Consider the following 16,013-nt stretch of genomic DNA (forward strand, 5'->3'; position numbering starts at 1 on the left):
AACTTTCATTGACTGACATTTCACCAGCTATACTGATAACCTACATGATTACTCTGTATCGGCATTGCTTCAGTAGCTTTTCATACGACTTCCAAGACGAGGCATAAGCTGGAGCGGCGTGTATTTGAAAGCACGTGTTAGTTCGTCGCAATCTCAAGCTTTAGCCGGGGCGCACGAATGCAGCAACTGCCGTTGTGTTACCGGTAAGAAATGAAGCAAATATAAGACAAAAAGTAATCTCCTGTCGATCATTTACAGCGCCAGGCGATCTGCTCGTACCGTTACGATTTCAACCGAATATGAATCCACAACAAGTCGTTATACCGATCACACACACAAAGGGAATTGCACAGATACGATTGGGGAGCGCCGAAGAACGTGTTCGTTACGGATGCGAAAGACAAAAAAACGATAAAATAAATAGGAAATCTTACAAGGATGGTTAGGATTTTCTATTACGGTTTACGAAAAGGTAAAGGGATTTTATTGCACGAAAATTTGACAAGTGTTTCGCGCGCCGTAGGCGTCCTTGGATGACGTCACGGGCAGTTGATACACGGCGGTTGAAAGGTGGATCGTTCGTGGTACTGCGCGACAGAAGAATTCAAAAGCGCTCCAGCTCGTCTCGCGTTTCGCAGTGACACGCACAAAGCACAATGATTTGCATACGAGCGCGGCGAAAAAAATTTTGTGCAAATTTCCAACGAATGGAAATCGGGAAAGTACCTAAACCGAGCGGGCCTTGTATGTAAGATATGGCGTGCCATCAAAAGTAACGTTTAAAATGAGAGCGTTAAGTGCACGACTATCTGCAGTAATGGCAACAGTATGAACAAAAACAGTAATTGGAATGCGCTAAGTGAGCCGAAGGGAAAGCACTCGCCACCGTTGATGACGTAAGCTAATGCGTCACAGGCTGTTCGGCGTACAGTTTTATTAGGCCCGCGCAACAGCCGGTAGCTTATTTCATTTTTCTGGCCATCTTCAACGATCCGAAGTGACGTCACTCTAAGATGACGTCATCAGTTTCGCGGCAGGTCACCCATTGTGAATTTCCAGTGTTGAGTTTCGCCGTGATTGCAGCGGGAAAGGGTGAGACCGACCTTCGAACTCGAGTGACTGTCGATGCAAAAGCTGGAGGCATCGAGACGCAGTTGGTTGTTTCCGTGCAAGAAGCGCTGTACAAAGTATCCGCAAAATAGTAAAATTAATATCAGAAGAAATTAATCAACAGAAAGTACACGGAATGCGAAAAGTAGGGGTGTTAATGTCGATTAAATGTTTTGTCAAGACCAATATCTTACCTGCAGCGGATCGTTGACGTCACACTGACGCAACCTTATCACACTTCCTTCGCGAATTCCGTCGCTGGCCATGAGGCACAGCTCTTGATGACGTAGTTGTTTATCCTTGGTCAAAGAGAACTCCTGCAAATTTACCAAGATTCGTTTCAGTGGCAAGTTTTGTATAACTTGCATCGTTCAAAACTGCATTTCAATCAGGACGTCATAGTTCATTTTAGATAAAAATCTTATGCAAAAAAGCACAACCGAACATTCCACCTCTAACGACCAACTCGCATGAATGCCTGGGCGAAAAACAAAGCGAAAAAGGTGCAGCCAATTTTACCTGGTTCCCGCCCGCCTCGTGGCACTCGTATACTCCCACTGTGCCGTCGTGGATGTGGCCGAGTGTATCCATGCATGACTCACCGTTCTGCTTGATTGAGCCGAATGCTAGGAGGTCTGAGTCAGGGACTCTGTTTACACAAGCGAGTATTTGCGTTAAGACGTCAAGCTCAAGCGAACGCTGTATCAGCGATCTCAGACGAATGGTGATTAAGCAACTGCATCGGCCTCAATCTCTATAGGTTTCTGTTCATTTTCTTACCATTTTCTCGTTATTTTTATGTTTACGCAATGCCCTTTTGTCTGTATGGGTACAAACTGATTTCGGCGTTTTTTGTTACAATTTCACTTGACTTAGTAACCTTAAGTCGCTTGAAAAACAAGTACAGGTAAAATCGATACATGCCTATAGCGGGATCGACCGACTTCAAAGTCAAGAGATAGGAAAAGTGTAAGAATGGTTTTGAAAAATAAAACTTAGAAAATTATAAATTTGAACCTGAGCTCGGGATACACGTTGGTGAGATACCACTTGAAAGGTTTGCATTTGTTTCTTTCCCGGACTTCGAGACGTTCATCGATGCTACAAACACAAGAACATTCTTTTACACTACAAGTCAATACGATAAAGAAGTCACCATTTAACAAAAGTTGGTGTCTTTTGGCCCTAGCGAGCCAACGGCAAGTTTTATTGCCGTGCAAACAAAAGGGATTATAAGAAAAGCGAGCGATTCATACGAATACACGACGGCGCTGTGTTAAGTACTTGGAGCGTGAAACCGCATCGGTTATAAGCTCCAAACACACGCCTGCGACCTTCCCGATAAAATTGCTCCTGAAAGGGTACAAGGCCACACAGTGAGATTCATGTACGACCAAGAAATTGGATTACGGCAAGACTCTACACTCAGTATCGATCCGGTCTCTAAATTACATCTCTTTGTGGTAAAAAGTGTTAAAGTTGGAAAAAGCGCAAAATGTTTAGATGTTAGCCGAAAATGTTTTTCTTTGTTTCTTGTTTGTGGTCGTAGATATTGCGCCAGAACGTCACGTATTTCTAAACCAAATTTTCGGCGCAATACGACGAGTATGTTTGGAAACCGTGTACATTGGCTGGCGTGGGAAAGTCTCCAAAACGATGTACGGTTTGTCCCACTTCAAACTTAGCCCAACATGCCTAAGACACAACCGCGAAATCGCTATCCGAGTCTCAGGTCTTTAGGCAGCAAATTGCTTTTACACCCAACACACAACACGGGCAGTCTAAACGTTTTACGCTCCGATGCAGCCGCCTTCCCAACAATGACGTGGGGTCGGTTTCATAATGAGAAGCAAGGTCGGCGGTTCTGTAAAAGTTGACGACTATCGCCAATGAGCGCCAACTTGCTCATAACCATAACTCAACCACTCCAAGGTCGACAACCCCCTTAACCTTAGCGGAGAAACTGACGTCACACACTTGTAGGAACATTGAGGGTCGCCGCTTCGGCCTCGGGATAAAGGGATAGATGGGTAGGATCAGGGCACGTTTTACGATGAGTAATGGAACCAAACGAACGCGGATCAAGTTTGTTCGATGGCTGAAATCTCGTAGGAATGCAAGCGTTTTGGGGCTACAAACCGCGAAAATGATTAGGTTTCTGTTCATGTTTTTTTCATTTTCTCTCGCTGTTTTGTGCTGACTGATACAGTTTTTGCTCGACTGGATTAACTTATAATTCACCTAATTACCCCTGCTCATTTTTCAACAAGTGATGATTTGTTAGAAGGCATGTACTGTACATGGAATGCAATGTTTCAGAATGCATTGTATGATAGAACAATGATATACCTAGTAATTATACCATATTTAACATGCTTACTTTCCAAACGGCACCAGTTTTGCGGAAGGAACAGCGGAGTAGTAATATTCCTTGTATTCGTCCATCCATACTTCGGCCGCACGACGTGTGTTCCTGAAAATAAACGATTCAAAGTTATAGCAGCGATCGTTAATGCCACGATGCAATACCGATAGCCTGTCACACCTTTTTCCTTTGATTACACTTAATTACACCCGCGATTTAATTGACAAAATTGACTCAAATCTCAATGATGCATTTTCCCCAAATCAGCAAAGTTTGTTTTTCAAGACTCGAAAACATAATTCTTGCAACCGCAAAACTTCGAGAAACCGCGCGCACACACAACCGATGACGCGTTATTCCACTTTTCGTGCTTGAGGTATTCGATTACAACTTGCACAGTCGGGTTTGGGACGAATCCAAATCCAAACAAGGTCAGGAAGCAAATCGCTGCCTGGTTGGCATTTCACGAAATGCCGCAGGACGTGGCGACTACCTCGAGGTTTTGTGTTGCCCCTGTTCATGGAATATATACGACATATACGTATATCGATAGAGCCAATTCCACTTTATTTGTTGTGCTTATCTTTTATCAGCGTAGTAGTTTTTGGTGCAAAGTACAAACGATTTGATTTTAAGCAAACTGGAGCTAATAATATGAATTTGGTCGTTTGGTCAGCAAAGTCGTCTGATATTCACGCCAGCTGCACTGATGAGACCTTTTAGGTCGAAACAGTGGCCACCTGTCTGCAGCTTACACGATTTGATTTTAATTTGATATCCATACTGCGGTGGAGTGTAACGCAGTTTATATATTGCCTTCCTTCTTACGTTCTCTCGCTTTGTGTAAAGTGTTTCTGGTTTGCGTTAGTTTTACAATACACACTCGTCGTACAATAAAGAGCAGCTCGCTTCAATACGATGTTTTTTACCGCATTCCGAATAACAACTTCAAAAAGAAATGGTCTGAGTACCGTTGTGGTTAAAACAGTTTAAAATTGCAAGTTCAAAGCTCCCTCAAAACTTTGGGTTCAAAGGCACCACTGCTCATGTGCTAATGAGGAAACGGCATCATTTACATACAAAATTCATATATCTCAATCGCAATAAACCCAGTTAAACCGGCGATAACGATGCGGTCAGTTGTACAATGCAAATAACCAATTTGCAACAAGAATAGGACTAAAAATCGTCCCCCATGCGTCATATTAGCGAATAGCACTTCGCGGTGTAACCAATGTTGCCAGCATTTCCTGAATTATACGAAAACAATGCGTTGGGTTTTGAGGTTCATTCCGTTTTTAACCGCGAATTGCTCGATACATTTTTAGCGCCTGCAAGCGTGATTGTTACATGGAATTTTATGCAAAATTACCGGTGGAGAATTATACCTTCTCCAACAAAATGGAGAAAGGTGCAATAAATTTGTATCGCAAATATGAGACAACAAAGCTATTCATAAACTGAAATGCTTTGTATTTTAGGGCCCTCATGTTGTTGAATTGAGATCAAATATCCACCTATGTTTGGATCAAATTCAGACCCAAACGTCTACCCTAGAATATACCTTTAAAACTTTGTCAAGGGTTTTGTTGTTTCTGGCGTGACATGCTTCTTGGTTTCATAAATTGACCTAATCGCCTTATATACCAAAAAAATGAGATCAGACACTGTGTTCTGCGCAAATAAACAGCCAACTTCCATTGTACTGTTTTCCCCGAACAAAAAACGACGCAGCGAACGGCAGAAAATGCACGACAAAAATCCTCTCAAATCACAAAAATAATTTTTTGGAAACACTTTTTATGGTATCTTACTTTGTGAAAACATTCCCACTTCCACCAGGAAATGTGTAGGGATGTTGTTTTCTGAACACGTGACCTACTCGGCTGCAGGGAATGATTTCCAGCCTTCCGCCACATTGCCAAACCCTGAACGATATCTCTGCAACGAATCAACAAATTGCGTGCATTAGTGACGTAATCACCTGACGTCACAAGCGTCTTACCGAGATTCTCGCCACCCCACACGTCCATTGCGGTGTCGTATTTACCGAGCTGGTTAAAGTAGGATTTATCCATGGAGAAGAGACCGCCGGCAATCATTGGAGTTCTGTGGAAATTAAAAGTATCGTTTTTTATCATATTTTTCAAATTTTAATGCTGTTTCTAGGGCAACATAATTTTTCCATTAAATTGGCAATTCTTTGTTCATGTGTGGTTACATACAAGATGTTATTCACACAATTTATCAGGACAAGTTCCGGTGGCTTCACGAGCTTTCAACAGATGAAACAGTGTATAAGACCAAAATCAAACATGTCATCTAGCAACCAATTCGGCACCCCATAAAATGCATCTTCAAGGGAAACCATTGCATTTATTTAAATCAAAGTTCTTGAGGTTGGCTGCAGAGCAAGGCACGCAGAATGGATGACGACCCAGACACAAACCGATCAATCCGGTGTCCCCGCGGGATCACGTGATTGCTTCATTACCTAGCAACGTTAACAAGCTGTCTAGTCTGCATCGCACATGTATTACATCTGCAAAACGTGTACGTCAATCGGTAATTTCTGAATCACGCGACACTAGGGATTTACAACCAGACAACCCTCATGACTATCAACACACTTGTAAAACACATACAGACCTTGGCTATGTGATTAAAGAATGAAAAAAATGGATGTATTAAAAGCAGGCTGTCGATCGCATACCGTATCGATATAATTATATGTTAAATTTCACAAAGCGATCTGTGGACAGCTCGGATGGTCGATGTTTATTGAGAAAAAAAATGTATATAATTATTCTCAATATTCTCAATAAACATCGACCATCCGAGCTGTCCACAGATCGCTTTGTGAAATTTAACATATAATCACTGACCTTGGCTTTTTTAACTTTAAGCACAGGGAAAGATTCATGCATAATAACCGAACATCCAATTACTTCCACGTGTTGCGAGCACTTACTCTACTCCGGCAAATCATGAAAGGGTAAAAAAAAATGTGTTCAGCAATTCGTGCGCGAGGTTGCAGCCGTAAATCTGCGTTCAAATCAGGACACATACGGTGCGGGTGATGGACGATGCCTGGCCCGAATGCGGAGCACGTTTTAAAGAAGATGAACAAGAAAGTCGTTTAACCTTTCCTGGTGTGCTTTATTTGAGACGGTTACACCAGGTCAACAAAAGTTAATACCTGACTGAAACAGTGAGTGGCACAGTTTCAAATGTTGGCGCAGTTACACCACATTTAATGTAATCCCTAAAAAAAAAGAATTATTGAATATTCTCCACGACTTGTTGTAAGCAACGACTAATTGGGTTTCAAAAACCTCGCTGCTTATTGTTCATCCATAGTAGTAAAAACCTCACTGATGTACACTTAAGCTGACCAAAAATAAGTATATCCCGCATTCAATTAGGCAAGTAAGATAGACGCCGAAAAACACGACCAAAAATACTGAAATCCGTGCACAAATGTTAATAAAACGTTTCATCGTCAATGCTGCAAAAATTGTGTCGCAGAGGAATGAAATCCATTTGACTTGAGCCATTTACTTTATTACACAGAATTCACACGAAATTGTGTCGGTTTGATTGTTACGTGTCGAAGGTTCAGCCATGCGAACCCAATACAATTGAGAACACCGCAGACGAGGAAAAGTTCCGGCTAAAGTCTACAATCTCTGAAATCAAACTCTGAGATCGCAATCGTCGAGTTTAAGCTCAGGGCGTGTCCTGTGTGTTCGGTGATAGACAAACGATTGAAGATAAACGAGACATTACACATGGTCGCAGTTTGACTGAAGGTTTTACGTCAAACCGGAGATCGTGCGATAGTTCGTTCCGGGAGATAAACCGAGAGAGAAAAGTTATATTTGGTGAACGGCGAAGGATAAGAGTTCCATTGAATCGGCTGAACAAACTACGGCAAAACAACTTTTCTAATGCCCCTATTTATTCACGTTAAAATGACAACAAAGTAACTGCTACAAAGAGAACTTGACTTTGGGTAAATAGCAACAGTGCTACAAACTTACAAAGAAATGCACGGATAAACAAACGTTTTTGAAAAACAAGTAAAACAACCTAGTACCGAACCATGACAAAATTGCCCGGGCGTTGCTGATTTTGCCAATCTACCTATTGTGTACAATAGGTGTAATGGTAATTGATGCACTTGAATGGTACAAATGTTATACACGAAAGAAATTTGTTTCCATTGCCCACACAGGAGTTTCTATTACCCACACACGAACAAATTCAGGAATCACAGGCAAAAGATTGCCTTCACATCACAGCGTTTTTTATTCCTCTGCCGTATTTGATAAGTTATTGCCAAGCCAAGGTAAAGCAAGAGCAACAAGTCTATTGAAAACCGTATTAGAAAGCCTCATGGTGTTACCCAGTGCTGGAACATACCCCAGGATAGGAAACAGGATAAAATCCAATCCAGACACGAATAGATCGATAGGACGTCCCGGTGGGATCACGTGATTTGCGGATTACCTGGTAATGTTAACAAGCTGCCTCGGCCACTTGGGTAATGATTGGTAGACAAACCACGGTCGATTAATTGATCATTTCCTTGCTTTGAAGACTTAAAATCGCAGACAGTCGGTGGCAATTAGACCCAAGCAAGGGCCTTTTTCACTCATGAACTGGTACTTTAACTATGATGGGTACTTTGAAACACACATGCCCATTAAGGTCACCTATACAGCACTAAAAGTTGAACGCACGATAGCCCCATCCCCAAGGTGTAGCGCAAAGGGAGCATGAAGAAACTTCAGGATACGTATCGCTTGTAAGCAAAATTGACCAGTTATAAAAAAGATCGACTCCTTTGCTGCATACGAACCGTCTGATTTAGCGTAACGTTGCATGATTTTTTACGATGCTTGAGTCTATATACTTAAGTTAGGCCTCTACACGGTGATTATACGATCATTGTCTTTATGAGGATATGGTCGTTGTATTGTTTCAAAGAAAAGCTTGGCGTAACTTCCTTCAAAACTACGATCAAAAACGCTCCGAATTTCGCGAATATTAGGCCGAGACCACACAAGTGGCAGGAAACCAAATTACACAGCAACACAGGCCACAAATATAATGAAAATGCCTCGACTCGCCCGATCGTTTTGATGGAAAAAGCGAAAGCCTACCACCACCGTTAAAAAATCCAATCAAGGGCATCGCCCGCCAGCAAACCGCCACAAGCGCCCGTCAACATCAAATCAAGCAAGGAAGAAAGAAAAAGTTCACGCTCGTTGCGCTTGTTTACTTGGTAGAAGAGCATGGGTGAACGTGAATTGCTTGAACTCCAAACGCCACGAGGCCGCGCCAGTCAGCGGCCCTTTTTTAATAAGAGAACTTATCCCTCTCAAAACGGGTTTCCTGTTTATGTATTTTGCCAAGCGCGGCTTTGTTGCTAAGTTTGCAAGAGTCGGTGGCATAAAAATGCAATAAATAAATAATAAAAATGCGCCAGAACTGTGAGTCGTATTGCTGTACCTAAACACCTTTTTAAACAGTTTACTATGGTCTTATGGCCGATAATGCACTAGCGCCGAAGGAAAACAGTTTAATCCATCTTGCGTTGAGTTATGAGTGAACATTGCAACAGTAAGTTAAAGATCAGTATAACTTTAGTGCTGGTACCTACGAAGCACACTGCATGATACATGAAGTGCCGCCTTTTTCTGCGTAAATGCGTAGGCTGCTTTGCGGTCTACACAAAACTTGGGTAGAGCTGAGGAAATCGAGTTATCTCCAATAACAGCATGTGTTTTGCATTTAACCGATCCACGATATTTGCTAAACATATCATGCGTACAATCGTGGGCCCTCTGGCGTTATTTCAATCAATACATCGCCTGCTTGAAGGTTACAATCTTCGTGAAGTAAGGCTTAAAATTGAAGAATTGTTGTAACTATACTTAAAAGAGCGTAGTTTTTGATGGAATCATGTGCGAGTGCAAATGTTGGCAAAACAAATGGACATTTTGCTGGAGTGGAAAAGCGACGTTTACCCCGAGAAAAGGAATTATTCGACAGTTAAAATATAATTGACTTCCCTTCAAGTCGTTTTAGGCTTAAATGGATTTCCATCATACGAAATTGTGGCCATTGTGGAGTCGGATCTGTTTTAACGGGCCGTGTTAGTGCAGGAAACCGCTGTGTTAAAGCGGGATAATGCCCATAATTTTAGCACCAAAATATTTTTTCTGAGACAAATTTACGCTAAAGTTTAACCAAGTAAGTTACAACTGCGAAACAGGGTCAAACCAATTCATTTTATGTAATAAAAACCTACGCTATTGGGCTGATGGGATTTGAAGCTCGGCTTCGTCGTTCCTCCGCCGTCATGTAGTCCCATTTGAACACAAGATTCCAATCAAAACCTGCATGCAGAAACCACAAGAAAAAGTTAGTTGGCAAACTTTCCAAGAGTGCGCAATTGTATCAAGTAAGCGATTTGGGACTATTAGGCCTGGGGGCAAGAAAATATGCTTAGCCTGGAACCGATTTCTCGGCGCCTCGGACGAGATCAAAGATCTGGATTTGACATTATACCCCGTGTCAACGACACGAGGCAATAACTGCATAGCGATTGAAAAACGCCTTTGCAAAAAAGTCGGCATCATGATAGGATAAATGTGTTTATCGCGTTTTACTATTGGGCGACAAAATATAATTTGAAGTTAGTTATATGCAAAACATGGTAAAGAACTCAACAGACAAACAAGATGCAGAACAACAACCAGTGATTTTATACAAAACCGCATCTACACAGTGGCGATACCTGAAAACAATGCCCTCCAATCACCACAATTATGAACAATAGAATATAAATTGGCGGCGATTATTCAGTGGGCAATTGTTCTATTTCTTAACAATAGCAGGAACGAACATGACGTAAAATGTCCGCAGTTACTCACTGCCAGCAAGGATGCAGAACAAGGTTGCTATTACCGACAAATAGCTTGTATTATGATTGTCCTTAAAATCCTTTAAAGCAAGAGCCTCGTGTCCGAATAAAAAAGTTTTGTCATAGAAATCTTACACAGAAAATATAAAAAACTGGGGAAGCACCTCCTCTCAGATCGGCGCTGGCTCCTATGTACTCGAACGTGTCCATGTTGATGACGTCAATGATGGGGCACACGACCGCCGTACGGTCATCGGTAACCCGTTGAAGTAAAGGTTCCAGCCAGTTTTCATTGCATTCCACGTGCGAATCCAGAAACGTGAGCACTGGCGCCGTTGCTGCGTCGGCCCCGCGAATCCTAGATCTCATTAAACCTGTGTTAAAAATGGTGGTTAAAATGGGGAAGACTTGATGTTTGTATCTTGTGCAAAAAAGAAACAAAGCTGACTAAATAACGGACACCAATGAATCAATCTCCTGCAATGACAGCATACAGTATAACACACAGCAGTTTTATTAGATTTTTATATCTCCCACTTTTAATATACTTTGCAGTAAAGGCTTGAAATTTATCCATTAACTTAACTTTAATGTCCCATTTAATGAGACACATATGAACATTAATTCTACAACAGATGTAGCCCACACAATAAAATGCATCAGATATTGACTTTTGGACTGGGTTTTAAGCCCCTCTGGTCAATGTTTGTATTGATTTGCCTTCACTCAGTGCATGCATTTTATTGCCACATTATGCTGGATCAATGTTATTATGTCTTTGACACTCAGTAGCAAATATATTAGGAAATTCTCCGGGGATTTTAGGAAAACCATCAATTATTTATGTTGTAAAAATGTAAGTAACATTTCTTTGTCGTTAATAGACAATGATTCAATGCTGTCACATTTTTTTTGCCTAAACAATTATATTTTATAAAATCTGCGTAAACATTTAAAAAATGTTTCCTAACTACAAATGCATTGTTTCAAAACACACCTTCTCGCTTGTCATTTCTTAAAATTCGAACTTTTTCAATTTTGGATAGAAGTTGTCCATCTTCAGCTGAAATGCAAAATTTAAAACAGAATTTAATTGAAGGTCTTTACAGAAACAGTTTAAAAGGTAGCTTGGCAGGATTATCTTTTTCAGTAATCAGCAGCCATGCACAATAAATTGATGTGCATACTTTTTCTGACATTCAAACTTGGGCATAGATTTGTTCAGAGACATGAGTCAGAAGCAAGATTCCTGCTTTTACAGGGAAGGGCTTTGTCTGTGGGGTCAAGGTTGTTTCTAATCTGTCTGAAGGGGGAGATACTTAAAATGTCAGGCCCTAGAAGCAAAAGCACCCCACTTGATAAGAGAGGGCAGCTTTTCAGCCAAACCAAACACCATCAATCATTAGCTGAAACCTGATACAGACAGAAAAAATAAGGTTGGGGATGGGTGGCATGTTTTAACTATTCAGTCCTGCAGTAACAAACACATGTATTGAAAGACACAGTGCACACAAAAGTTTCAGATTTAAACTATACATTGAATTATTGATGTATGTTAGAATTCTTGGTAAACAAAAGTTTGACTGTAAGCTTTCAAAAAAGTTCAGTTATATTTATATTAATTGAGTCTTACATATAGCATTTAGGTGTAAAATTTTGGGAGTTGATTATACGGCAGAGAAAAGTCAAAGCTAATATGCTAATTATTATGAGCATTTTGTTTTTTAATACTTAAACAAATGCTGAACTTACGATTGTCACTAAAATCATCAACAAGTATAATTTCTTTAATAAGGGGAGCTGGACTTCTTTGCAAAATGCTGACAATCGTCCTTAACAAAGTAGACCTGGCTTCATTGTGAAATGTGATGATAACGCTTGTTGGATTGAGGGCATGAGCATTCCAAAATTGATTTCTGCACCTGTTTATTTAAAAAAAAACTTAAATTTCTGCAATTTATAAACAGAATTACCTCAAATATTAAACGTTTTTACACAAAAAGTTAGGATATTAAATAAAAGGCAAGAAAAAAATATTATACACAAAACCTAATGACAACATAAATGCAGGTGGTATCAAATAATACACACTATTTTTAATAATGCTGAAGAACAACTATGTGAAAAAAGTCTTACAATTGATGTCTTGTATCTGGGACTGTCCGATCGCACTTCAGTTTATCAGATGCCTGCTGATTAAACTTGTTTCTTTTATAGGCATCTTCACCAGGCTTCAAAAATGTGGGTTTCATGTAACCCAGTTCATCGAAGTCCCTCCATTTGATGTCACCCAACTTAACAACTTCCTCATTATCTGTCTTCATAAAGTTTTGTTGTTCCTTCATTTTACCAAGAAGGCTTTTGTGCACTTTCTTTTGCAGTGCTTCCTTGAGAAGGTTGTTAGACCTCCCAAGAAGTTGGTTCTGTTCCTCTTTTTGCCAAACAGTCTCACTTTTAATAAAGTCAAATTCCTTTAGTGGTGTACGATCATATTCACCAAATTCCTTTTCAAACTGCAAATTGTAACAAAATCAGTTGCCTGCTTAAACTAGTCGATGTGATTTAATATATATACTCAGCCAGTTGTTAGTTGTTATATAGGTTTAGTATAACATGAAATGAAGCTACGTTTCAGCAGATTTATTTAAACTAATCCACAGCTTACCGATTTATCTGGTTTTCCACTTTCTTGATTTGAAAAAGAACCCCAATAATAAAATATTCCACAAAGCCACACAGAAATGACGACCATCAAAAGTCTTGATTTTCTTTTCATTGTTATTGTGTTCATTACGAGATAGACCGTTAACGAAATAAATAATCAAACTACAAAACTGTTCCAAATTGTGCGACGGTTTGCACCTTGGTCAAATCATGTTGCCAGTGGGATCTTCTTCCAAACTACCCAAAAAGACTCTACACTAAAAAGAAATACATAGCATTCAAAAACAGTGGACTAACAATGAATTGTAACTAATTAGAATACGTCCTCTTACACAGCATTGACATTAACCTTCCCACGCCTGGCGCGCATCTCAACAAGTGAAGCTAAATCGTCGCGGTGCGTAATATCATGGAAACAGCAACGTCACAATAGTCACGCTTCACTGCTCAATTATCCCTTCTTCATTCGCCCTGCGGCATTCACGGCAGACGTTTCTAAAACGGTAAACTGGGATTTCTTAGGAAAGGCTTGCCTTATAGGGATATTGTTTTGAAATTTTCTTTGTCTATTGTCCTCAGTAGGTTCCCTCGGGTGATATCAACAAGGAAGATGTGGCCTAAAAACTTTTTCTCACACACAGAGAACTTTCAAACTTCACAATTTCGTGTTCTGGCAAACCAGAAGTCGACAAAAATGCAACCAAAAGGGGGTGCGCCAAATTAAACTAGCTGTGTGCAGTGACCATATTGATCAGTCCACAATGGTTAAAACTTTGCAAAGTGAGCTATAATGTGTGTGTGCTGTGGCCACTGCACACAAAGATGATGGTGTATTTGCGCCAACACATTACAGAGCGATAAACAACCAATCAATTATTGACTGTAATTTAAAATTGCAGATTTTGTTTAGAAGTTGTTCCAGCCGTCTATGGGGATTGCTAGGCTTAGGCCTATTTACATTATTCGAAATGTGACTCTTTTTGATAGAGAATTAAACCATGTTTAGCCTTTGGCAAAGTACTCCATAGCGACACTTGCTGGTTAATTTTTTTTTAAATATAGCCGACTTGTGGCGCAAGAGAACTTTGTATATACCTGCTCAACAGCGATTCGTGGCCAGGATCCTGGGTTCAAATCCCGGTGTGGTTAAACAAAAATAACAGCGACAAGATAAAAATCTCTAATAAACAAAACTGCTCAGCGACAAAGTTGTGACACAACTTTAACGGAAAAACATCTCAAAGTTTCAATAAACTAACAACTGATAATGTAAGTTTTGTTTTAATATTTTCTTGGTTATTCTGCATGGATTTTACCATGGAAACGATCCTGAAAAGCCATGGAAACAAATCCTGTTGCCCTGAAAAAGTGATTTACTTTGTGTTGTTTCGTTCACTGCCAAAATATGGGTTCACAATAGCTTGTCAATGTAACTGACATAAGGATATTAGGGATTGGACCCCATTAAGATATTTTCGTGAAATATTGACATGGGAGTGGCATTCCCGCAAACATCGTAGTTACGTTGTGGAACGCAGGTGCTAAAATAAATGTTGTTAAACATAGCGGTCGCGCGAAGTGACAGCAATCTCACTATTACCTTCCTGTGTCGTACATGATTTTCAAAACCACTTACTCGGTAAATGCCAAGTTTAAAAACATTCATCCCTACGGCGGCAATTAGGGCGGATAATGTTCTTGGTCGAAAGTGCTGACTAGCGCACACAAACCAATTAGACCCGTCCTAAGCAACGGAGTGCCGTCGTGACGTTTTGTTTACAAACACAGGAGCGAATGCGGCGCAAAGGTGATGCCCTGGTCGTAAATCAGCAATTTTATTGCCTGCTTTGCGATATCAGGCGTAAACGAAGTACGACCATCAGCACTGTGGCTGTATTTACTGGTGAAGGCGAAAGTGCAAACAAGATAACTTGCCACTGGAGGCGCATCAGAGACTAAAGTGGCGGAAAATCTTTAAGGCCTCAGGCTTGACCATTTTTTCATTCACCAGGAAACTGCTTTGGCCTATTAATGCATGAAATGTGGCTTGCTTAAACCAAGTCCTATAAAAGACTAGTTTGAGTTTTTTACTATCAATTATGCAAACATTAATTGTGCAAGTTAAGCATTACCAAACATTAAGTTGTGCTTCACAACATGGCAATGGGGGACCGAAGTTGCGTTGTAGTGAGTACCCATGTGTCGCAAACAACAATTGCGCTTGACCGCAAGTGAACTTTCACCGCATGTTAGTTGTTACATACTCTGATGCAGTTGATGACTAATGGTGTAATTCCCATGCACTGTATGAACTCAGTACTGGATTATTATTATCATTAAAAAAGCAAGCTTTAAGGTGAAAATGTTGATTAGTTGCGCCAATAGAAAAAGACCCTCATGAGTTTAACGTTATTTAATATAGTCGATAGCGAAATCCATGACAGACAGCCTGGGATTAGGCACGACACAATGGCTGGTGGTTTTGTGACCCGTCATGTTTACAGTGTTATGCAACATAAGTTATTGAGTCGCCAAAACAACATCAGTTGTCCTAATACTTATTGGTAGCCAAACATATTTACTTAATGTCCACACACATCTACGTATGACAATGTGTTGGTCAGTAGTGAGGGTCCAGAATTTTTAATGAATTCCATTTCCGGTTTAGTCTAAACCTAAATAATGCCTAAACGCGACCCCGAACAACGCCTCAGTTCCCGTTGGAATCGAGGCGCTTCGCATCAATAGACCTGACGCGGAGGCGAAACGAGAAAAAGGTAAGAGAGGCGACGGTCTCCTTTGTTTGGTCACAAACGATTGGCAGACAACTTCGGCCGAGCTCGCCCTAACGTGTCTGAATTGATTAGATTCGTTCGGCAATGCAGCAGGTCAAACATCAATGGATCGCTCGACCTCTTTTTCAGGTGTTATGTTGCTCTT

The 16,013-nt window shown here is 40.6% G+C and overlaps 1 protein-coding gene across 1 annotated transcript; it reads right to left on the reverse strand.

Annotated features, from left to right (window-relative positions):
- Positions 1–104: 104 nt before the first annotated feature.
- On the reverse strand, positions 105–13,326 carry LOC145890412 (polypeptide N-acetylgalactosaminyltransferase 2-like). Its single transcript, XM_082981404.1, has 13 exons — positions 13,075–13,326; positions 12,546–12,922; positions 12,162–12,331; positions 11,407–11,472; positions 10,574–10,783; positions 9,795–9,882; positions 5,481–5,584; positions 5,290–5,416; positions 3,491–3,583; positions 2,128–2,211; positions 1,630–1,759; positions 1,305–1,427; positions 105–1,178 (listed from the first exon to the last, which is right to left on the reverse strand). The coding sequence occupies exons 1-13, from the start codon at positions 13,198–13,200 to the stop codon at positions 1,023–1,025; spliced, it is 1,854 nt and encodes a 617-aa protein (XP_082837530.1). The 5' UTR covers positions 13,201–13,326; the 3' UTR covers positions 105–1,022.
- Positions 13,327–16,013: the final 2,687 nt, after the last annotated feature.

Source organism: Ascidia mentula, chromosome 2 (genome assembly GCF_947561715.1).
Source record: "Ascidia mentula chromosome 2, kaAscMent1.1, whole genome shotgun sequence".
NCBI lineage: Eukaryota > Metazoa > Chordata > Ascidiacea > Phlebobranchia > Ascidiidae > Ascidia > Ascidia mentula.